Source organism: Epinephelus lanceolatus, chromosome 17, assembly GCF_041903045.1.
Source record: "Epinephelus lanceolatus isolate andai-2023 chromosome 17, ASM4190304v1, whole genome shotgun sequence".
Lineage (NCBI taxonomy): Eukaryota > Metazoa > Chordata > Actinopteri > Perciformes > Serranidae > Epinephelus > Epinephelus lanceolatus.
The window spans coordinates 28,852,692-28,877,836 of record NC_135750.1 but is presented as its reverse complement, the minus strand read 5'-3'; the positions used below and the strand labels follow the sequence as shown (position 1 = coordinate 28,877,836).

At 41.2% G+C, this 25,145-nt stretch overlaps 1 protein-coding gene across 4 annotated transcripts in view; it reads left to right on the top strand.

Moving 5' to 3' along the window:
* Positions 1–19,126: 19,126 nt before the first annotated feature.
* mymx (myomixer) overlaps positions 19,127–25,145 on the top strand; it is a 31,866-nt gene continuing 25,847 nt past the window's right edge. For all 4 annotated transcript variants that reach the window (XM_033613243.2, XM_033613245.2, XM_033613246.2 and 1 more), the window contains exons 1-4: positions 19,127–19,794; positions 20,384–20,473; positions 21,724–21,867; positions 24,563–24,709. In XM_033613243.2, coding sequence (XP_033469134.1) covers positions 19,291–19,794; positions 20,384–20,473; positions 21,724–21,867; positions 24,563–24,709 — 885 coding nt within the window. In that variant the 5' untranslated portion in view covers positions 19,127–19,290. The remainder of the gene's footprint in view (positions 19,795–20,383; positions 20,474–21,723; positions 21,868–24,562; positions 24,710–25,145) is intronic.

Below are 25,145 nucleotides of genomic sequence, written 5' to 3'. Positions count from 1 at the left end.
GGAGAAGAAGCGCGTCCGCTAGCACCCCCTGTCGGCTGCTCTCATCCTGGAGAAAACTTCACTCAGCACCTTGTAAGAGAATTCGTGATTTTTTTTAACTACCATTTACAAGAAATACAGGTTAGTCTTCATGTATGCATATTTTTAATTGAAGGGAAAACATTGCTCAAGGAAATGTTAACCGACCTGTTTTCAATCTGCATGGCCTAAACCTGTTAGGGACTGTTATGTACTCGACAGAGGAGGGGAGTGGCAGGGGGGTGACTTTGTTTTTTGGTTTTTGACTATCATTCACTAAAAATACAGATTAGTCTATATGTTTCCAGATTTTTCATTGAAGGAAAAACGCTGCTCTAAGAAATATTAACCGACATGTTTTCAAGCTGCATAGCCAGATTAGACCTGTTAGGGACTGCTCTGTACTTGTGGAGGAGGGGGTTGGCAGGGGTGTCACTTTTTTTAGTATGTTGAGCCTCCCTGAATCTACAAATATTTTCTTTGAGCTTCCTTGGTGACTGGCAGAAAATACATGACCCTCTCCCCTACTATAAATTAGCTATTAGATTTTTAAAACTTATCTTCTGATGTTTCAAAATTAAAAGTTAAATTTGAAGATGAAATCCTGGAGTTGAAAAAACCTCTGTTTTTCATTCTTGTTAGTGTTAGTGCAAAGTTATTAGTTAGTGCAAACAGTTTATTTTGGGCCACATTTTTATGAAGAATAAAGTGATTTTGATGAAATATTGCTATTTCAAGTTCAGTTTTTATTTATTTATTTATTGTCAGAAGCGTTCATCGCACATTGTGGGTCCAACACATTCTCACTCTGATCTTGTCACATACTGACGTTTGCTCATGGACTTTCTACATCGTCCACATACAATGTGCAAGGTACCCCGGGTGCGGTGGTTGATGACATTCTGGGACGCTGTGTCAAGTTCTGCCTGTTACATGCATTGTCTTCTTTCAAAATACACTTCCGTTTTCATAGGAAATTTAACGTTTGCATACAGTCTCTTTCAAAATAAACGCACTACCTTTGTACAACACCGCAAATTGTCATTTTTTTCTCTTCAACAACAAACGCACAAGGTTGGGTTCAGGCAACAAAAACATGTGGTTAGGTTTGGACAAAGGAACAGAGTTTGGCTTTGGAATCTTCCGGGACTCTCACGGCTCTCTCGGGTGAAGGTCAGTGTTTGTTGGACCCGCCACTGATTTCAACGACTTCAGGATGAGACTGGGCTCAGTGGGTCTGGAATTCATGTTTTCTTTAAAAATCTGCAGTGAAATAAATACAAAATATAATCATTTAAAGTTGTATGCCCCTCCCCTAAGACAAAATAAAAAACATAAAACCCTCCTCAGTGCTCAAAAAATTATCTGATACACCTTCCCCTTCTTGCAACCCCCTGTCCTTATAAATAACAAGGTTAACTAGGTTTTGTTGGCAACTGACCCACCCCCTACCCTGTGTGTATCATAGGGTTGCAGCAGTATACTGTGAAACTGTATACTGTGGTATGAAAATTGATAGTTATCATTACATGTGCATTTGCTTATCAGCAGTATTGAAAAAAGATGCAAGTGGACAGAGAATATATAAATCTGTAAATAATAAAGTAAGAGATGACTGAATTCCATTGAGCTGCTTTGGTTTCTGGGTCTGGTGTTGTACAGACTGGTTTACTGTCACAGTGACATGGACTTACTGGGACACTTAAACAGGATGGAGTCATTGTTGATATTAGTTATGCCTGTGCTTTCTTGCTCTTCATACCACAGATATTTGTCTGCTGAGAAAATGGCCTCAACAAAAGCTAGCTTACACAAAGTGAACTTGAGACATTTGGGTGGCCTTGGGAGTCTGTGGTCCTGGGGGGAGTACCCACTTTTCAGTAAGATACAAATATGGAGTTTAACACAGTGATTTCCAACTGGAGGGTCTTGTGAAATACATGGTTATTTTTCCTCCCCAGACCTCCCCTTAGAGAAAAATAATATTTGGGTAAACTGCTCATCACTCACATCCACATTATGGCCCCAATCTGTCATCATGAGTCAAAGAGGTTGGGAACCACTGTTTAAACAGACTAAGTTAGTGAAGAAAGAGTGAGCTGATGAAACCTCCACCCACTTTGTTTATGTGCGACAATTCCTGACACACACACTATAACATAACCACAGCAGTAGATGGCGCTGTCTCACATGTTTTGAATTGCTCATGAGTTCAGCAGCCTGTCAAGGAACCAAACACAGCCTCCTGACAGTGTTTTTAAGAATATAATCCCTACCCTACTATTATTGGTAAGATAATGTGACCAGATGATCCAGTTGATCTGGTTGAGGTGCACTTGGGTAATGCGCTTAATAACCTGATGACTGTGTTGGCTGCTCGCCTGCAACTCGTGAGGACTTTTGAAGCATGGTCAACTACAAAGCAGCATCCCTGGAGATCTCAGTGTTTTAGTGCCAAGTTGCTCTTCAGCATGGTGAGCATACTGACACAGACTGAAACCCAGCTCATCTGGTCCAAGGCCAGTGTATTTAACCACTAAATAAGCCTAACCATCTCAATTTCTGCGGTCAAATTAGGATTGTCTTAGGTATGACTTCATGTTTAATATAAAGACACGTCCTCCATCTTGTTAGCACTACTTTCAGCTCAATGCTGTCAATAAATAAGAATGTGCTCTTGAGCAGCTTTCCTCAGTTGGAAACAAAATAGCATCATCTGAGTTAATCCTGAAGTAACTGTGGTCCAGGTGATGGGGCCAAGGATGGATGTGAACTCTGGTGTAGTTTATGAGGCCTATCCCATATAGTGAATTTTACTGGAGCCCCTTAAACAGTCCGTTTCGCACGTCTAGACTGTAAACGTGACACATTATGCAACTTGATTTTGCTACTTAATTTTTAAAAGCATTTGATTACAAAGGAATGGGTTTAGTGCAATCGACCTGGTTCCAAATGGTCAGGCTGAAGTGAAAGTAGAGCCTTGTAAAAGGATTATGGCACAGAGGAGCCATGTTACAGCTGCCATGGATCTGCCCGTATCGCTGCCCAGGTCTGGTCCACTTAGGAGGGGCTTTGACTGATTCATCATGTGTAGGCATTCCAACACCATGCCAGCTGCATGTCATGCACAATGGCCAGATTGTGCCTTGGGCTGCCTGAACGACAGCTGCTCAGGGCTGCCCCTTGGAGCTCTGATAGGTGATTACAGACCACAGGCGGACACACACTGTAAAATAGGTTACGGTACATTGTAGGTGGAGTGGATTCTAAAATTATTATCACGAGAAAAAGTGAGGTTTTGTGGTTTGTTGCTTTTGAAGAATCCAAGGGCAGAGGTGTTTGGGGTCCTCCCCTCAGGAAATGTTGAGCCTCAAACTCTTAATTTCCTGCATTCTGGCAACTTCTTTTCTGCATCAGTATTGAGGAGGACGTGTCCCCTGCGTCCCCCTGAAATCTGCAGATAGAATCACCAAAGATGTAATGATATCACTTCAATAAAAAAGAAGTCTTGTGTTCTTTATCTTGACCTGAGAGATGCAGGCAAAAGATCTTAAATGAATTCTGACAGTCTGAACTGTCGATCCCCAAAGCTGTCTACTTAACAGTCCTTTATTCGTACTATTACACAATTGCATTTCGATGATGTTATTGTCTGGAAGTGGACCCAAGAATTTCTGGAAATGGCTCTGAGAAGTTTATTTAAATGATCACATGTCTGGGACGCAGGATGTTATTTGGAGTAATTGTTTTGTTTTTGAGCTAGTATATGCAAACCTCATGTTGTATAATGATATGGGATGTAATATATTAATATCATACTGAGATTTTGTGCCTGACCTCAGTGTATAATATTGGGAATACTCTGCCTATCCACCAACTGAGAGAAATGGAGTAAAGCTGGCTTGTTTATACCCAAAAATTACACTCACATCTTACATTATTTAGTTGTTCCAGTAGTTGATAATCTCATAACACTTTGGAAGTTTTTCTCTTGCTTCAAGTTTCTTTACAGAGGTGATATGTGTCAGCAGTAGTTGCAAAAAATGAATCTCTCATCTCAGAACAGAGTGCAGCCCAGCCCAGTGAAAGTAATCCCTCGCAGTTACACCCAGTCTGCTTTAAAAGTCAGGCCTGCCGTCCCACCTGTCAGCTTTCGAGCAGATTGCGTCACCCATCTGACCCTGCTGAGCCACTCTTTGACACATTTGCTTAGTGGCGTGTTTTACAAACTTTATAGCCAACACATGTGGTGTCTGTCTGTTGTTATGCCTCGACATAGTGAACAGGGGTTGCCCAACTGCAGCATAGCTCTGCGAATCAACAACAACTGCTAAAACCAACTGTTGTTCGGTATTCTCGGGCAAACCCGATGATGGAAGAGCTCTGCAATGCTTTGTGGCAGAGAAAAACACAGCCTCTACTTAGAAATGGCTCATTTGGTTAACCTTTTACTTTACCATGGCTCATAAAAATCCTGAGTGTGCTGTTATTATGAACAGTAAAAGCAACTCCATGCAAAATAAACCAATAAATGAAAAGGAAAGAAATGTTTTGTTGACATGAAAAACAAGTACTGTAGTAGTTAAGTTTTGCAGTGTTATTTTGACCTGCTTCTCTATCATCTTTAACTGTTTTATATAACTGGCCTGAAAATGTCTGTGCCATGTTTTACTCTACAGTGGACAAACTCCTGAGGTGCTTTCATAGTTCCCACTATGTGTTTCAATATCACAGACCCAAAGTAAAGTACAGCAGTGTAGCTGTGGAGCACAGTGTTGTTGCAACTGCCTCAAAAATGGTAAAACTTTTACTTTTTTGTCTCTGTTGTCATTACATCAAATACTACTACACCAGCTAAGGTCGGTGTATTACCACATCATGCAGAGATATTCCCCGGATGTTTAACGTACTGATTTGACTTCCGCTATAGCTGGATTAGGTCAACGGCATTAAGCAGTCCAGAATGATGTCATAGAGCATGATCTAATCCTGTGGCCAGATGATTGAATCATACATTTTCCTTTAATTTGGGGGTTATTAAATGAACAGAGCTCCTCTCTGTGAGTTTCTAAAGAAGACGATTGGTATTCGCCTGAGGTCATTTTCTCGCTTATGGTTCGTTTGAATCGCTCTGAGTTAGGAGTAAAATTTAGCAGCTTTTTATTGGTTAGGCAATGTTTCCAATTACCAATTAAACAGCAAGCCATACTTTATAAGCAAAGTCATGTGGCCGCGCAGTGAGGCCAGTTATTGGACAAAGCTTTAAATCCACAACAGATGAGTGATTTAATAGAGTATTATCATTTCCACTCTGCTAATAAAAGATACTCAGGCAGCAGAAAGGATTGGTGAGAGGAGGTTCAAACCCCTTTGACAGTTCTGTAGTTCAACTCTGACCTGCAACACAACAAGTTGAGTGTTTGCTAAGCTTCATTAAAACTGCAGTTCTGTGGCTTGTTCTTCGTTTGGGGAGTTGTTTAGAGTGCTCCCATTACACAGACTGGGGAGCAGTTTCTTTTAGTGTTTGTTTGTTTGTGGCTTTCTTGCCTCTGCCCCCAACAAACAAATAATGGGGAGGAAAAACACCTGGTTTCAATTCAAATTCACAAAATGAAGCAGGTGTGAAAGTGCACTTAAGACTATAATCTCACTTTGTGGCTAAAACGGTTGTCTCCCTGCATTTTGGCCATCTGCATTCTTTTGTAATATTGTGTTACTGATGCAGTTTAGGTTCGTCATTGTGTGCATGATTGTGATATGTATCACAATAATGCACAGTGGGATGTAATGGTCAGCAGTCCACAGGGTCTTTCAGATTGACTGCAACAGGAGACACAACCAGCAGCTACAAGTATTTTCATCTAAACCACTTTAATTATGTGGCTCACTTTCTATTTTTGCCCCAAGAGAGCCCCACCTCACCCCTCCTTCCCCCCCACACAGTTGGGACAGTTGCTTCGTACATTGCACAGCACCTGTTTTAAACCCAATTGTTATCCTCCGCCCTATTTGAGGACAGTTGCACCTGCTCCTATCATCCCCACATGATGCTTGAATAAACTCTGATGCTCTGTGTTCTCTCTGTGAATACATCTATAACCTGGAATTTGCAAAACATTGTTCAGTCACATGTTGTCACTTTAAAACAACAGTTTGGCCTAAAAATGCATGTGCTTTTCACTATCCAGACATGTGTGCAGCAATCTATGCTAGAAGAGACAGCAGTCTGGGTTTTTCTACTAGTGAATAGGACTTTGTGAGCACCAGTGTCCAGCAATGGGAACAATTTCTGCTTTGTCGCTGGTTCTGTAGTGAGGTAAAGGTTATTTAAAAGTGAAATGTCCACTAGTGCTTTATAAAAGCAGAGTGAGCCTCCAAGTTTTGTCTTTTGGTGGCACAACAGATGTTCATGCTAACAAATAGTGGCTGAACTTTCCAAAATTATATAATGTCTGCTTAAAGGAGCCGTGTGTAAGAGGAGGACTGGGAGGATTTAGTGGCATCCGGTGGTGATTTAAACCAGTAAAAACACTGATTTACCCCTGGACATTTTTGTCCATTTCCAAAATTCAAAACTCCCTCACAGACAAATGAAAGGTCACAGGGGGGTGATTTTTTGCATGGGGGTGTTATTCTGGGTGAAATTTCAAAATCTCAACTTTCAGCACGAAAATCCATTATTTGACCCTGTAATGCATTTTTATCCTATCCATGACCCTTCAAGTGGACAAAAATGTCCATTTTCTAGAAAGTGTCCAACAAAAGGTCACAGGGGGGTGATTTTTTGCATGGGGGTGTCATTCTGGGTGAAATTTCAAAATCCCAACTTTCAGCATGAAAATCCGTTATTTGACCATGTAATGCATTTTTATCCCAGCAACAATAACAAATGGCTAAATGACAGGTGGACATTTTTGTCCACTTGAAGGGTCATGGATAGGATAAAAATGCATTACAGGGTGAAATAATGGATTTTCATGTTGAAAGTTGGGATTTTCAAATTTAACCCAAAATAACCCCCCCTTGCCAAAAATCACCCCCCTGTGACCTTTTGTTGGACACTACAAATGTTTCTAGAAAATGGACATTTTTGTCCACTTGAAGGGTCATGGATGTAACTTTTTTGAAGGATAACACAAGATGGTTCAGGTTACAAATCTGTGTTTCTACGTTGCTGTTTAGCCTGTCTGCGACGAGCACCTGCTAATGAGTTCTCTGATAACTTAATGTGTGCTCACTTTTTTTCTGATCCAAACACTCAGGAGGTTTTTACCAGGAGCCGAATTATCCACACAGGTCTCCTCCTCTCCACCACAAACAGACCAGGTGATTAAAACCAGTAAAAACACTTAATAAAGTAGTTTAAAGTTATAAATCAGGGTTTTTCTGATAGATTGGCTGCAAGCCCAGCATCTGCTAATGTGTGCTCAACTTTTTTCTCTGATAACTTAAGATCTAGATATTAAGGAGGGTTTTACCAGAAACCAAATTATCCACAGAGGTCTCTTCCTCCAAAAATCAAACAGATTTGGTGATTTAAGCTGGTTAAATCACTGAATAAAGTTTCACATTAAAAAGGGGGTCTGCCAACTATGGTGGCCCACGCAAAAACACAAATGACCCTGTCTAGAGACAGCTGGGTGCCTGACGGGGGGAAACACTGCGGGTCAACAACGTAAGTTAAGAGGGCAAAAAGTCGTGTAGTATTGGTGGTGGAGGGTCCAACAATCACCATCTGTCACCCGGGAAGCCAGTGTTCACTTCACATATAAATTTAAAGCCAAACCCTGTTATCTAGTTCTAAACCTGACCACATGCTTTTGTTGCCCAGAACCAACCGCTTGTGTGTGTTGGCTAAACATAACCATGTGCATTTGTTGTTGAAGGAAATAAATGACAATGTGCAGTGTTGTAAGAATGTGGTATGTTTATTTTGAAAGCGACTGTATATAAATTGTGTATTTTGAAAGACACAATGTATGTAACAGGCTGAAGTTGGCACGTCGTCCCAGATCGACAACAACAGATCACCCAGGCTACCTTGCATGACATATGTAGATGTGGAAAGTCCACGAGCAAGCGACAATGTGTGACAAGGTCAGTGAGATTGTGTTGTAGAAACATGGTGATGCAACAGGACAAACTCCTCAGACAAGGACCTGCTCCCTATGAAGATATAAATAGCTCACTCTAAGGTAACAAAATGAACACAACAATTCTTATTTTCAGGTGATTATACACTAAAGAAAACATACTTATTATATTATATTATATTCATATATCATATATTCATACACACTGGACCTTTAAAATTCTTATTTCCTTTTATACGTGTTACAAATTGTCATCCTACATTTAGTTCTATTTGTAAAAGTACACCACAAGTGTCAGAGATTTTGTTATTGTGTCAGCTGGATTTTAGCATCAACAGGCCATGCATAGCTCAGACTGGTGTCAGCAATGAGCTCATCCATTCCACTAACAGGAGGTGACATGAGCGAGGGAGGCAAACAATAACGCAGAACTTTCAGGTGGGTCCAGCTTGTTATGTAAAGCCCTTGAGGCCACCTTGTATGTCAGAGCAGGAAATAAAAAATCACATTCGCCTGTCCTGTATTGAATCCAGATTCTCTGAGGTGACGTGCAGTGATGTCCTCATAGTGAGATAAAATGAGTGTTGATCCCACTGCTTTTAGGGAAGGTTTAAGAACATCTGTAAAAGTTTTTCCAAGTTATTTGTGTACTTATTTGTATTTTCTTATTTACCTCCAATTAGGAAATGTCAGTGAAAAATTACCTAACCAAAACTAATCTGTAACGCAATAGTGGTGCTCAAAAATGACTCAAGATGTGCTTTGGCTTGCCTATATTTTTCCATTTGCCCGCAGCACTCAGATGAAACGGTTTTCTTCTGCTGTTTCTCTTGTAAAGTTTTGAAGTACATCATGATTACAAAGTCGATCCATCAAACGTCTGGACATGTAAATGCTGAAATGTAAATATGTAGGTTCACCTCTTTCTTGATTTCTGCGTTCATAATGTTTAACAAGCCGTTCCACTTGGCAACACTTGCCGATTCAGATGTCAAGCGCACAGGCAAGCAATATACTCCAGGCAGGCTGCAGCACATGATTAAAGTTCCTGCATGTGATTAATAAATCACACCGCCAGGTCAACAGAGCTTCCAAATAAAGGCTTAAAGGCACCCAACCTGCTGCTAGAATGACATCAGAGGTCAAATGTTAAGCCTCCCTCTCAAGGTGATTGATACTGTTGGAGAGGGCAAAATTAAGGTACAGCTTGTTTCTGTTATTCAACCTTTGATATGGGGAAATTGCTTCCTGCTGCCGGAGTATGGTTGCCATGTGAATCTATGATGTCACATGATGGAGTGACCTCATCGCACCATTCAGCCTGAGTGCCACCTGAGGGTGTGAGAAAAGTACAATGAAAGCCTGTATGACAGGGTGTGTGCCTGTGTTTCCCACACTGGAGCATTGATCAGCAGCATGGACAGGCTGCACTGCTTTTTCTTTCATTAGACTCCATTAATTATAGATTTACATAACGTTAAGCTTTGAGCTAAGTGGTAACATTAGCATGCTAATATGCTCACCATGACAATGCCAACCATTTTACCATCTTAGTTTAGCATGTATTTGCAAATTAGCATTTAATCAGATCCCTGATTATGGTTTCGAAAGTGTTCTGGTTTCCATTTGTAGTCCATTTGTAGTTAGTTAGTAGTACTGACCAATCACATTTGAGCGGGCTCTGGTTGCATACAGGTTAACACTCTGGGCAGAGAGCAAAAGAGGTAGAGCGCTTTGGCTGAAATGTGATCTGGGAACCCGCTGGCTATCATCTGAGGATGATTTAGCTTTTATTAGCTTTTGCATTCATCTGCAAATATCTGTTTGTAGAGATTAACTGAAATGTTGTCTAGACCTGTCTGGATAATGAACAGCACACAAAGAGGAAGTCTTGGCCGAGCACTGTCTACACCAGTTCTCCCAAAATATTGGCCATTTCCCCAGAGGCTATATCATCATCAAACGATAGCCAGTGGTTGCCAAGATTGATTAGCACTAAACACAAAGTTCAAGTGAGGCTGATGGGATTGGTACATTTGGTAAGAAAAAAGCACTGGAAAAGTCAGCGTACAACCTGATGTGATGGTGCTAGTTAAAATTGAAAGGATCCCAAATTTACTACAGTGTATCCTCAGAGGGACATGCATATATACACCTCACATCATGGCAGTCCATCCAACAGCTATCTCAACATTTCACTACATACCAAAAATGTCAACCTCATGGTGGTACTAAAGCAAAAGTCAGGGGATTACCAAAGTCAATAGGGTTCATTCACCAGGAATCATGAATGTCTACACAAAATTCCATGGCAATCCATCAAATAGTCAAATAGACGTATTCAGTCTGGACCAAAGTGGACATTGCCATCCCTGGAGGCATGCTGCTAAAGTGTGGCTAAAAATTAAACATATTCTTTGAATTCCTAAACTTTGCTAGTGGAGCCAAGAAAAATCAGTTCATCCCCAGTGACCCTTTTACTTGTTGAGTACAAATGATCCCACGGATGCCAATCTGTCATCAACTGGCCTCCAGCCCAGAAGTAAAACACAAACTAACGGCTAAGTGGATACATTTGATCATCTACAAATCTACCCACTGACTTGTTCATTGACTTGCTTAAATGTTGGCCTTGAATTATCAGCTTCTTTAAGAGACAGTGGAAAGCCTCTTTTCATCTTTAACGTCTGATGTATTTTTCTTATGTCGTGACAACTGTTATGGTGGGACAAGAAACGAATATATGAATCAAAGGCCCGCTTGTCTTAAAGCCAGGTCTGACTTCTGCCTTTATACTGGATTATACTCATTGACACAAGGTTCTAGATCAGGGGTAGGCAACCTGTGGCTCTGGAGCCACATGTGGCTCTTTAGCCCTTCTTCAGTGGCTCCCTGTGCCTTTGACAATAAAAAAATTGTATGGACATGAATAAAGACAATTTTAAATTTTATCATTGTTGTAGGCCTAAAGAAATTATGCACCAAATTCAAAGAAATGTAAAACATTTCGTCAACTAAAATGTGCTTCAAACATTTTGTGACGTGATGCCTTTTTCTCCAAATTTTGTCAAACCTCAAGACCAGTGGCTCCCCAGCTAGGCCAGCTATGGATTCGAAATCTAAAGAAAAGTAAAGTTTCACAGGAGAATAGAGAGTTAAATACCTTGTGGACAGCTTAATTTGCTTTTACAGCCAGCTCTGCAAAGGTAAAGTTCCGAATAATCATAAATAGCCCACTGCAGAATAGCTACCTTGTGGTAAAACATATTAATGAATGCTAATTTAGACCTACTAGTAATGTTGATTGGCTAATTTAGAGTTAATAGCGTGTGTTACCTTCATTATAAGGCTAAAATATGTTTTGTGGCTTCAGACATATTTTGTTTTTATCATTTTTGGTCTAAATGGCTCTTTTGTTGGTTTCTACTCATGATACCACCCTACTGCCAAAGTTGAAGGCTGAATAGAAAAAATATTACAGGTTGCATGTTTGCATGGAGGAATGCTGCAAAAGGAGGCCAGAGATCACAGTATTATTAATGTGAGTTCAGAATTTACCTTCAAGCAAGCCCCTCCGCATTTGGTTTTGGCACAATGCCGCTTCAGTTTAAAAGATGAAAAATATATGCGTCATGGCAGACGGTTGAGATTCATTGTCTCTGCTTGCCTCTCTCTGCTGTGTGACAAACTTGGCACACTGTCTCTGTCAACAATGAGTAGTGAGTGACTAAGACAGCATTTTATTGCAGATGATAAGAGTGGACATGTTCAGAAGAAACGTGTGAAAGAGGACTCCCAGGATGAAACTCCACAGCTTGTGTGTGTGTGTGTGTGTGTGTGTGTGCGTGTGTGTGTGTGCGTGTGTGCGTGTGTGTGTGTGTGTGTGTGTGTGTGTGCGTGTGCGTGTGAGTATGAACGTCAGCTGACAAGCATGCAGTCTCATTAGATCAAATAGCCTAAGGTGAGTGTCAGAAACTAGGTGCCACAATTGTTAAACCAGTAATTAAAGGGTTGGGTACTTCAGCTAACAATTTTCAAGGCTGCAGCACTTATATTTTTAGGCTAGTTATGTCATAAACTGTGTTCTCAATAGATCTGGGGTAGGTAAAACTTCATGAAACCCATGTGGACATCATGTAGTAAATGCTGAAAATGTGGCTTCGTAATGTGTTTATATTTCCCTTTGTCCATAAACTGCAGCTGTCATGTTGTTCTGTTCAAGCACAAATCATTTCATTGTTAATGCTGTGTATTAGCTGCAGTGGCTGGAGTACAAAAGCCCACAGGCAAGCCATCTGAGAGAGGCTAGGTCATTGTCAAGATGTGGGTTCAGACTTGTGAGCTAAGAGCAAAGGAATTTAAAGCTCTTTAGATCAACAGATAAGCATTAATACAAATGAATGTCCTCACAATTTCATTGGCACCATGCCGTCACTGCCTTGGAGTTTGGGTTTCATTGTCAGTCACAGCTTTAACTTTCTCTTTAGTCTGTGTGTTTCTTTCTATTCAAACAAAGTAAAAGTGAGCTGAAGTGATATAAATATGCTCATATTGCTTTAAAACTTTGCCAACGACTCTGTTTTAAAATAGTCTTTTTTGCTCTGTCTGTCCTGCTTGTAAAAACTTAAAAGTAGGGTGATGGGACAAATGATTACATATTGGTGGTGATCCAGGTCTGACATCCAACATTCAACGGTTTTGGCCATTTTTATTTTTATTCAAATATATTGCACATACATTTACAGTATTTATTTTCTTCTGTTCTTATGAATGCCTGTTGATTCTTGCAATACTTGCTTTCATTGTTAATTTCATCTTCTCTTAAAGGAACAATATGTAAGATTTAGGGGGATTTCGTGACATCTAGCGGTGAGGATTGCATATTGCAACCAGCTGAAACTTCTCCTGGTTAGAACTTACCTATGGCTAAGCCCCGCCCTTAAACGCAATGAGCCAATCACAGTGCGTATAGCCATTCCCACACACTCGGACATTCTCTGCCTGGACGTTCATTGAAATGCATTACAGAAAGTCAGTTTTGTTCGGTTTTATGAGCTTTTTCTTAGATTTGTGTAGAAAAAGTCAGACGGTGTGCATAGGGTTCTCCGACACAAGGTATCCTGAGAGGCTGGGCAACGGGGTGTATTTTTTACACTTTAAACCACATCTCAACCGAGAAAAGTGTCTCCTTTGGATAAAGTTGTGCGGTAACGCTAGAACACAACATCAACTCAACGTGAATAAGATTAACAAGGATGTCTACATCTGTTCTAAGGTAAGTCAACATTGTGTTTCAGGCAACATATTGTCACTTTGCTGGAAAGAAATATAGAGTTATCTTTAACATCTCTAGCTAACGTTAGCTAAAGTTAGCCTAACGTTAGCTCCTAGCTGCATTGTTCATTATGTCACCTCGTTTGCTGGGAGTTCATTAGCCTATTTTGTTCTAGTTTTGTACTTTGGTGATCGTACATCATTGTTAGCTGTTGTCCAAAGGGCTCTAGTTAAGCTAACGTTAACTTCTGGAGCTTAGCTTCATTAACTTATCTGTAATCGCAGAGATATCAAAGGTTGGCAAACGTTATGCTGAATGATTCAGTGTAAATACTGTAGCACCAAACTAACGGAGAGACACTCTTGGTAAAGATGGTAAAAAGGCTGTTATCCTTTTCTCATATTCTGAGCCAGAAACCTTAACTTCAGTGGCACTTTAATGCACCAAAATTTGATTGTTATGTCTCCAAAAATCATCAATTGCCTCCTGCTAAATGCCGTGTACTGTGACACCTGCCATAGCATCGGTCACTGAATGTTGATATTTTGTCCGAGTGAGTGGAGGGGGGCATGGCTTAGCCATTGGTCAATTCCTTTCGTGATCATTGTTCAGGAGGTTTTTACAAAGAGCCAAATTATCTGCAGAGGTCTATTTACTTTATAAAACAAACAGACTAGGTGATAAAACTGGCAAAAAGGAATGAATAAAGTAATTTAACTTTACAAGTGAATGTTTTTCTTATAATGTATGGCTTGTTGCAGATAGGCAGCTTTGCACCTGCTAATATGTGCTCACCTTTTTTCTGATCCAGACACTCAGGAGATTTTTACCGTGAGCCAAATTATCTGCAGAGGTCAAAACAAACAGACATGAATATTTAAACCGATAAGAACGCTGAATAAAGTAGTTTCATGTTACAAATCAGTGTTTCTTTGACACTGTTCAGAATGTCGGAGACAGGCTGCAAGCCTAGTAGCTGCTAATGTGTGCTCACCTTTTATTTCTGATAACTTAAGATCCAGACATTCAGGAGGTTTTTACCAGGAGCTGAATTATCCACAGAGCTCTCTTCTTCTCTAAAACAAAGGGATCAGATGATATAAACCGGTAAAAACACTGAATAAAGCAATTTCATGTTGAAAAATCTTTTTTTCCTGTCCAGTACTGTCATTGTGGAGGGGTTGCCAACTACAGTGGCTGACACGAAAATGCAAAACACAAATGGCCCTATCGAGAGCCAGTGTTTGGTTTGTCTGGTCTGGACTACTGCAGAAACATGGCGGTGCAACATGGTGATCTCCTTGGATGAGGACCCGCTCACTATGTGAATATAAACTGCTCATTTTAGGGTAAGGAAAACACAACAAATATTATTTTCAGGTGACTATACACCAAAGAAAATGTACTTATTATACTATATTCCATTTCTGCCAATATTTCCCCATAAATCCTACACACTGGACCTTTAATGTGTTTATGTTATGCACCATGTTCCAAAGCAAATTCCTCATGTGTGAAAACCTAATTGGCAATACTATAAAAGTGATTTGGTTTTAATGACTTAAGGGATAGGCTAAGTTTTAGTTAAAATTCAGCTGATAGAGGATGTTTTTTTTTTTAGTGTGATGTTAAGTTGAAGAAATGTCCAGTGTTGGGGTTAGATCTCTCTGGGTGCTGTCAAAGCTCAGTCAAAGCATGCCTGACACAACACATGAAAGAAGTATTTTCATTTTTCTTTTCCTTTCATATCACCCATTTATAAAACATCAAATCTTTTTTGATCATGCTCCAGCACAAAAACTTCATCTTATCTGTACTGAAACTTGACCAGGAGGCCGATCATGCCTTTGTGATGACACACACCAAGTGGAAAAGTACAGACCCCCTCTAGCTCCCATGCATATTCTCTCCTCCGCCGCAGCTATCACTCTCCTTTCATGCGGGCTGCCTCAGTGACATCACCCCTTGAGCAAGTCTTCCAAGTCGTATTTACTGACTCTAATAAAATGGAAGATATCTAACAAGGGTGATCACCAACCGGGGCATGTGGTGAGGAAGCATCGGGATTTTATTATCATCTTGGGAGGCAATGATATCAGCCATCAGGCCAGACCCAGCTTGTCTTTAACAGCCATCCTCAAAGATGCACATAAAGGAAGATGGCACAAATAAAGAGTTTTCAGATCAAGGCTGAGGTCTGAATTATTTGTAACGGATGTGGGCAACACAGTTAAACGTTACGCTCAAGATGTGGATAAGAGCTGTGGGGAGGGAGGGGGGACTTCCAGGGTAAACAACATAAGGAAGGTGTTACAGTAGCCTAATCTGACTTGGTTGGCAGAGGTGGGACACCTGGTTCAAATCTAATCAGACAGTGACTCTGTGAGCAAACAACTTTCCATCCTTTATAAATGTTTACAGGCTAAGTGGAAAATAGGGGATATACACACAAAGCAGTCAGTTCAAACAGTAAAGAAAGAGTTTTCATACATTTTGATAATCTTGCATTTAGACTTTTCTCCTGAAAGTGTTTATGTAAACCTTTAGCAAATCTTACATGCTCTTGTGGAAACTTGAGTAAAAATACACAAAGTGTCCTCAGTTACTATTATGGACATGATTTTTGGGCTACACTTCCCGATGAACCTATCTATACACATCTGAAAGTGTTGCACATTATGTAAAAACTGACAATACCAAGCTAATAAATGTGTTATGCTACAAAGTACTAGAATAATAATTCCTCTTGATCAAGGTTTTCCCTTGGAGGGCGAAAAATGGAACATAACGAGATGAAGGGCCTAAAGCAAACACCTATTGTATGTTATTGTGTAGTATTGTTACGATGCGAAATGGATCCCATTTCCCATAACTGCAAATGTCTCTGCCTCTCCATTTTTTCGTACCTCATTTGCACCAAATTAATTTTCTGCACAAAGTTTCACTCTGCTCTCTATGTTCAGATTCATTCATTCATTAATTTTACATAACTTCTTTACTTGTTGGGAGTCGCAGGGGGACTGGAGCCTATCCAAACTGACTTTGGGCAAGGGGCGGGGTACACCCTGGACAGATGGCCAGACTATCACAGGGCTAACGCAAAGAGACAGACAACCATTTATGGTCACATTCACTCCTACGGGCAATTTAGAGTCATTAAGTGACCTGCATGTCTTTGGACTGTTGGAGGAAGCCGGAGTACCTGGAGAAAACCCACGCTGACACAGAGAGAATATGCTCCGCACAGAAGGGCTCCCCCACCCTGGAATTTGAACCAGGATCCCTCTTGCTGTGAGGCAACCACGCTAACCACTGCATTACTGTGCCGCCCACCTATTGTATATTATTGTGTTAAATTGTATATTAATGTGTTGTATTGTCAAGATGCACAGATTGTACTAGGATCCTTTTTCCTGCAAGTGAAATGCGTCCGTGTGCATATGTCCTTTCCTCTCCATTCTTTTCTTACCCCACTAGCACCAACTGACTTTCTGCACAAAGTTTCACTCTGCTCACTGTGCTCAGATTATGAAAAATAATTATTAATACTTAGGAATCCCACGTATTTAAAGAGATTTTTTACCTCACAGAAAAACGCATAAACAGTGATTTATATTATAATGTCTTGCATTAAGTTTTGGGGAAAAAAAGCTAGAAACATAGCAGGCCGAATCGAACCTTATGGCAGGCCAACTCTGGTCCGTGGGCCCCACTTGAGCAGCCCTGCTCTTGATTATGTTATGTATATGGGAGATTAAACAATAGTCCCTGTTAAACATGGCTGCAAACAACGCAGACATATAGCCTAATCCATTTTATTTTTACTGCAAGTTCTGTATACCTCAATGTTTAATTGATTTATTGGGGTAAATCTTTATGGGTTTTTGATTACCTGCTTCCGCTCGTATTTTAGGCTGGTCTGTGGATTGCAGTATCCTCAGTAACATCAGTGGGCTGGTTTGCCTTTACACAGCATGACTTGCAAAAAGATATGTTATGTGACTCTATGTGACTTTCCCAATAAATAATGATCCTTAATTAAAAATAATCCACATTTCTAAATGTTCCACTCCAACACAACCAACATTTCAACATGCGGTGGTGTCATAGTTACACAGTGTACCCACTGCTCACATAAATCGCACACTTTTAGAGCCACTCACCCAGCAATATGAGGAAATGGCATTTTAAAGTCAGCCAAACCCCTTGAACTCCACCCATCCAGCCTTCCGTGAACACCACCCAGCCTGCGCAGAATTTATCTCTGATTTCAAGCTGTAACACATTGAAACTCTTCCTCAGATGACTTCATCATGAAACCAGAGCTCTTATAAAAGCATCATTAACTGTGTCGACGCCGGGGCTACCTCTGTCACATGGAGCCCTGCTGAGTGACTGTCATCGTCCCCGTTTTAACGCTACTCAAACAACGCTGGCGACTTTAGAGCACAAATCTATTTCTTTAATGTTTCTGTAGCTGAATGTTATGTAATTTTACAACATAATTTGGTAATTCTGAAAGCATGTGTTGTAAAATGAGGCATACAAATACTTTATTTCACTTAACTGACTGAGTTTAGCTTTAAGTGGTTGAGCAGACGCTCAACCAGGTGCAGGGGTCAAGTCAGAGGGCAGCTGAGTGAAGAGTGAGAGTTCCTTTTTTGGGAAAGCTCTCACCAGTGGAAGCAGATTCTCTCAGCTCTGCTCCCTGCAAATATTTTCTCTGCTGTCTGCTCTCCTCAGTAATCCCTGCTCCCCTGACATATGCACGCCACCCCTGCCATTCCAATCAGTCAGCCCAACATGTGCTCTGTTGAACCCTAGCCACTGTCAAGGAGTGGTAGGGGTCATCATCATCTGCTTGATTGTAATTTGCCCCCCACCTCCACACTTGTCATGCCAGTAGCTCTGAGGTTTAAGGAGCAGAGCGACAGGGCTGTTCATGCGACAACTGCTCCCCACTGATGGGGAAAGGCTCGGAGCTGAGGAAAGTTCTCTCACTCCTGGACAGACAGCGCTCACATGAGCCTCTGAAGCTTATTCTCTCCTCAGATTTCACCCTGGATTTTTAAAAGTCTGCTGCCAGAAAGATTTTTTTTTGTCATTTTTGTGCTGGAACAAAGCAGAACACCTCAAGGCTGAATCTGCTCCTCTGCACTTCAAGGTGGAGGTAACGTAGAGGCAGTGTGGGTGTGTGTGAGTTTGTTTCAGCTGAGGATATTACCTCATAGAGGATAAGCTGTGATTGAAGAGGTCTGACAGAGGTCTCTCCCTCTGACTCCATTACTTGCCTTTTATCTGGACAGATTTTCTGTTCAGGTTCAGAGGGGAAGTTTTGACAGCCAGGCTTTACAGCCCCCTCTCCGCTCTGTCGCTCCTCGCACAGAGAGAAGGAGAGAGAGAGAGAGAGTAAGAGAGTGGAGAGGTGGTGACTTCATCCCTCTCTTAACCAGCCCTCCTCTTTCCCCCCTCCTTTTTTGAGCTTTCTTTTTTTTTCACACAGCTCAGTCAGGCAGCATGCCAGCAGTTTTCATCTTGCTGCGGTCCCTGGTTATCAGGCTCCTCAGTAGCAGACTGGCAGGCTCAGTGGCACAGTTCCTCAGGAGAAGCCTCTCTACAGGCGCTGCCCACCTTGGCACGGCACTGCGCCACGTCTGGGACCGCATTAGATCCCAGGAGTCCAAGGAAGCCGTCCTGGGCTGTGTGCTGTGCATTCTCAACATGCACAAGAAGGTGGAGAACTGAGCTCTCCCTTCACTTTCTGTTCAACCCTCCACTTGCCTGCTGAACAGAGACTGGACAGACACAACTGGTGAGTGAGGAGAGTGTACAAGGGGATGTGACAGACTTTTCAATGCCCATTTGGATTTCAGCATATTTTGTATTCTTATCTGGACACTGGCAATGTCTGAAAGCATTGTGAGGAAGGTCCAGCCCTTCACTATTGGGACAAGGCTGTCAGTCCCGGCTGTGCCAAAATGCCAGGAGTTTACACAGAGTTATCTACAGAGCCAGAGTCTGGATAACTGCACTCTACAGCACAACCTGAACTCGCTCTACCTCAGCCGATCCCAGGTCTGCGCTCACGGCCCCTGCCTGGTCTCACCCATCGTCAAGCAGGTAGCTCCCGTGAGGCATGATCAGGAGGACATGGCAGCTGAGGACCAGCTGAACCAGAACGTCACCTCTCCCTCCGCCGTCTCCAGATCCATCAAGAAGATCACAATCTCTGGGAGTCGAGACAGATCAGAGAACAAGGTGTCAGTGGGATCGGCGCAGCTCTCAATCACAGGGTCCACATCTGAAAACAACAATAACAACAACAACATCACCAGCAGCACGTCAGATCCTCATCTGCCCAGGATTGTGGGTGTGAGCTGTGAGAATAAGCCCAGTTCTCACTTTAAGGTACAAGACACACTTTACTAATGCAAATATGTCAATATGAAAATAACTAAGGATGATACACATCTCAGAGGTGGGATTTTTTTCAGTAGCCTATGAAAGTATAATTGAAAGGCACTTCTTTTTTTTTTTTTTACACATTTAACTCCATAAAGACTAAATGTGGGTAGTTTATAAATATTTTCAAAAATAAAACGTTTTTTAGTTATAGACAATTGAGTTTATTCATTACTTTTACCAGCTTTTACAAAAAATACTGTTGATGTTTCTACAAGCAAAGTAATTAACCTATTAAATGTTTATTTTACATTTTTAACATACAGGCTACATACACAGCTTTTCCACTGTTAACTAAGTAATTTAGTTATTTGGCATTATTTTTAATTTATAGGTTTTAAAAGAAAACCTCTATAACATATAGTTTGACAAATGTACCACAGCAGAATGTAAAATCTTATATTTCTAACCGAAAATTTAGATTTTAGTTTTAAAGAAGTCTAACATTCATGACTTCCGTCCTATCCAGCTTGTTCTCCTCATTTACGGCTTATTTTTAGCACTACTAGCTTCTTATTTTCTCTTAATATTTTAGGTTTTACTCAGAAAAGACAGCAGTGATGAACCTCAGCCTTCGCAGGGACAAACCAGGCTAAAACTGAATGGAGAGAAATCCGTCCAACAGGTAAGATGCTAACTGCTAAAATTAAAAATGACTAATACAGTTAGCTGATGTTAGCTTGTGGAAAAAATGATGGTGTTTGTTTGTTCTCAGCTCATTTAAAAGGTCTGTGAGTGTCATGTTTAGCCTAAAATATATTTTTGATAGAGCATTTTGTTGTTAATTGTTCTTTTTTCCTGTATTCAGACTGTATGTTGTGTTGTTGTGAGACAGTGGGGTCTTTATAGCCAGCTGTGGAGCTGATGGATCTCTCGGAGTTTAGGAAATGAAGTCATGTGCTGTGCTCGCCAAACTTAAACAGTTTTATTATATTATACATTTGGAGCAAAGTTACGCAGAGGTGGAAAACGAGTTATGGGAGCGACGTGTCTTTGAATGCCGTACAAATAGCCTGTTGTGTCCTCTTGTTTAAGTTTAATTTATTAAAGAAACAGTATACAGAAGAAAAACAGTATATGCATATTGTGGGATATTGTTTAAAGTCAATGGGCTGTTGGATTTGGCCTGTTTCTTGTTGAAGTCATCAGTGTGTGTGCTGTGGATGAAGTGCTCTGTTACAGCAGACCCTGCAGAGGCAGGGCTCACTGGAAAACATGAGGTCAGGGAAGATGTTAACAAAAGAAAAGGCTGAAGGCTGAAGTGGCTGCTTATAATAACACACTGACACAGCAACGGCCTCATTTCCCCTTTTAAGACAAAAAAACGACATTACCTCTTCTTCTGTAACCACAACAATACTTTGCTTTTTCTCCTCTCATGTATTATTCATGCAAATGCCCCAAAAATTGTTCTAATTACATGTGACAAGGTGGTGGTGCCTTTACCTGTTCAGGTATGAGACAGTGAACATGATCTACCAAAGTCCTTTTAAAGGTGATATGTTTACATGTAAGGCTGACAGTGAAAAACGTCAGACATCCAAGGATCTGTCCGTTCCTGCTTCCTTCATGTGCCCAGATGTTTCCTGGTTTGAGAGCAGCAGGAATGCTCAACTGGTTAAGCCGTGCCAGTCATGTTCATTTCATCTAACGTAGTGCTAACAGTAGGTTTTTGTTTAGAGGGACCTTAGGGGCCACACAAGTTTATAATGTCTCTGGAAAGGAAAAAAGGTTTAATCAACATGAATGGACACTTAAACATCTCTTCATTGAGAGCTGAACCGTCTCCTTACAGGTTTTATCAGAGGCAAGCATCATCTGGTGTTGAGGATTCATCTCATTAAAGTTGCAAATTACTGTCTGTGTTGATTTCAGATTTCAGTTTCTGAATCGCAGAAGAAAGAGCCACAGAGGAAAGAAAGTCATCCAAACACACAGAATGAAGCATCAGCAGCTGCTCCATCCCAGAGTGACTTCTTCACTCAGCGCAATTCACTCTTCAACAAGGAAGTGCTGCAGGTAAAATGTACCCCACAGTCTCAGCCTTAACAGTTTGTCACGGTCAGTCAGGGGGTTCATCCCATACTGCGTCAGTTTGCAGTCCTGCTTACTAAAAGCTGCACTTCCCTCCTACTTTTCTGTGTTCCCTCACATAATTGGAAACTAATAAAATGTTTCAGGAGGGTGTGCTTTTTCCACTCCACTTTTCCAGAATATGCAGATGGAGATGTTTTAAATCATTTTCAAATTAACCCACAGTAAGCAACTTATCTCTCATCTCCTCTGATGTAAAAAATGCTAAATGAAAAGAAGCTGGAGTGGGTTTATCTCAAAGGCAGCAAGTGACGTTGCCGAGATGAAAACAGAATGGAAGCTGCCTGTCGCATGACCCTCGGAGTAGAACAAAATATGTACTGGTTCTTATTTTGTCCTGAGAACTGTATGAGCTGTGTTCGGCTGAGGGAAGAGAGGGAGGGGAAACCGCCACAAGTGAAGCAATTATTTAGGGATGAGATCATTGTTTGGCTCCATCTCTTCACGCCTATGGCCCAGGGAGACGCAGCCAAGCAGCACAACTGGTTGTGTTATCTCATCGCTGCGTCCACCCCAGCATACAAGGACATTTTTCTGCGAGTTCGGCTGAGGGACATTTGGTCCGGCAGTTGGCTTTGTCATAAACCATCCAAGTGATAGGCTGTACTTCCAGTAATAAGAAATTAATTTTGGATGTGTCATCTGAGGGAAACATATGTTGTATGTATGTGTTGAGAACAGCTCTGTAGCACGTCGTTAATGTTAACAAGCTTAGCAGCCTCTTTGCTCTTAAGTGGAGTTTGTATTTCTGTTGCTTTTGGAGGAAACAGCCTTTTGTGTGTTAACTTTATTTGAGAATGTACTTTAAATAACCAGAGCTTTTGGTACCTGGGGACCTGCTTGTTTTACAGGGATTTGGATGACTGCTATCGCTGATGAAAATGTGTTATTTCAGTATTACATCGCTGTCGAAGTGGAAGTGAGTTTTCCAGGGAGAGACTTTTAAAGGCCCCTAATGTTTCAAGCTAGGAGAGCAAAGCAGGTCACCACATGGAGAAGGACGGCGCTCGCTAAGGGCCATCTGTCTCCGAGGCTGCTCTGCAAAACATCTCGCCTTTCACCGTCTCATTTCCATGATAGAGAAAACCGAGGAACATCCACTCCCACAGGATTTTCCAGGCCAAGTTGCATTACAAGAGGGGCTAAAAATTTGGCTTGTTGGTAAACATTTTATAAAGTGTAAAAATGTGCACACCCGTTCTCCAGTTAAAATGCTAAAAATGGGTTCCTTTGAAGCTTGTCAAAATGAAAAGCAGCCTGAAAAAAGTCGGTTTGTGCTTACAGATTTATAATCACCAAACATGGAGTTTATTTTCAAATCTGCTCTGTGTTGCCTGCACTGATGTTTTCCTGTGGGGCCTCAGATTTTTCACACAAAAAATCAGAAGCGGTGATATAATCTGAGCTGCATGCATTAGCCATCTATTCTGTGCGGCGAGACTAAGACCACACTGTACATTTTGATAAACGAACAATTGTTGTGGAGAGCGGACAGGAAAAAACAAGAGAATCATAGACTTCCTGTATGAGGTCATTATAATGCCATGGGAGCCAGTGTGAGGAGATAGGGGCAGGCCTGTTTTGTCAAGCTCTTTTCCTTCTGTTCAACACAGAAATACCTCCGCTGCATCAGGGGCCTTGTAAAGTTAATGACCTGCCTCTCTGAGGAGAAGTGACATCACATTTTAATCTCGAGCAAAGAGTTGTTTAGAGGCTGGTTCATGTGTGGTCTCGATGTTTTATTGATCCCAAAGAGGTGTTACTGTAGAGCCTATTATTCATTGTCAGTCATTAAATTCCTGAGGAGCTAACGCTTTGATGTAATGTTCTGTGCTTAGCTTTTATTTGACATTCTTCACAATAGCAACACTGTGAAAAATAACATTCTGCAGATTTGATCAACTGTATGACTCACTCAGGATCAGCCTGAGAAGCGGAAGAACTGGAGTTGATTTATTAATCCATTCAATTATTGTGACTTGGGTGGGTCGCTCGCTTCCACACTGCGGCTCTTTGCAGAAAACAAACATGTACTTTCCAACACTTTCTGACTTTGGCCACCTGGTTTGAAGTTTCTCACTCCATACAAATGTTGCCAGAAAAGGCAGCTCTGCAAGACAAAGCCTTATGCAATGGAGCGCAGGCACTTGCCAAGAGAAACTTCTGCTCTGCATAACGTGACATCAGAGAACAAAGAGCTGTTCTTGATGTGTTTGAGGCTCCGTATTACTCTAAGTCAGCTCTCCTGATGTGCAGAAATACAGCTTTGATGAGTGTACTGTCACACAGTGGATATCGCACGACATAGGTGTGAAAGCCTGAGGTATACATTTAATTGAAAACATCATTTAAGAAATCTGAAAGTCATTTTGTCATGTTTTCATGTGTAACTTTATTTTGATCCACACAAACATATCTACAGTCATACTTAAAGAGTTAACAGCTCCTAAACCATGTTTTATTACAAGTCTCTGAAGCACATACCTTCTCAGATTTCACTTTAAATAAAAGGGCAAAATCATCAAACAGCTGAAACAGGTCCATTAACAGACCTAAGTGGTTGACTATGACGTGCAGTGTTTGAAGCATATCCTAAACTGTGTGTCTGTTTGTGATGTAGGCAGAGGCGTGGATCAAAGGCAAGCTGCAGGACCTGAAGGATGGATGTAATATTCAGCGCTGCCCCCTACAGGACTGGGAAGAAGCCTCACAGACGCTTCAGAGAGACCTCAAAGACTTTGAGAACACCCTGATTCAACTCAACCAGGTAACAAAATGATGCAACACACGGCTGAGCTGTAACTGAAATATTACAGCATTACCACAGCAAGCACATCACTGCAAATGAAATGTTTATTTGAACTTTTTAACAGGTAATGGAGATCTGAATGCAAACATTAATCACTGTCTTTGTTGCCAAAAGCATCTGTCAGGTCATATAAAGCATAACATAATGGGCCCGTAGGCATTTGCAGCCAAGCAGAGAGAAAAGCAGACCCTCAGTGTTCCAGACGGCTCTGTCAAGCCAGTTTATACTTTCTCCCTCAGGAGAAAATGTTTGGAAATGGTACATTGCTGATAATTAACCTCCTCTGACACTCAGACGGCTCAGGAAGGGCAGAAGCAGAACCAGGAGATTTTTTCAAGGGTATATCCAAGAAATGAATGGCAGTATTCCAACCTCTGTGAAGCCGGCTGGCACA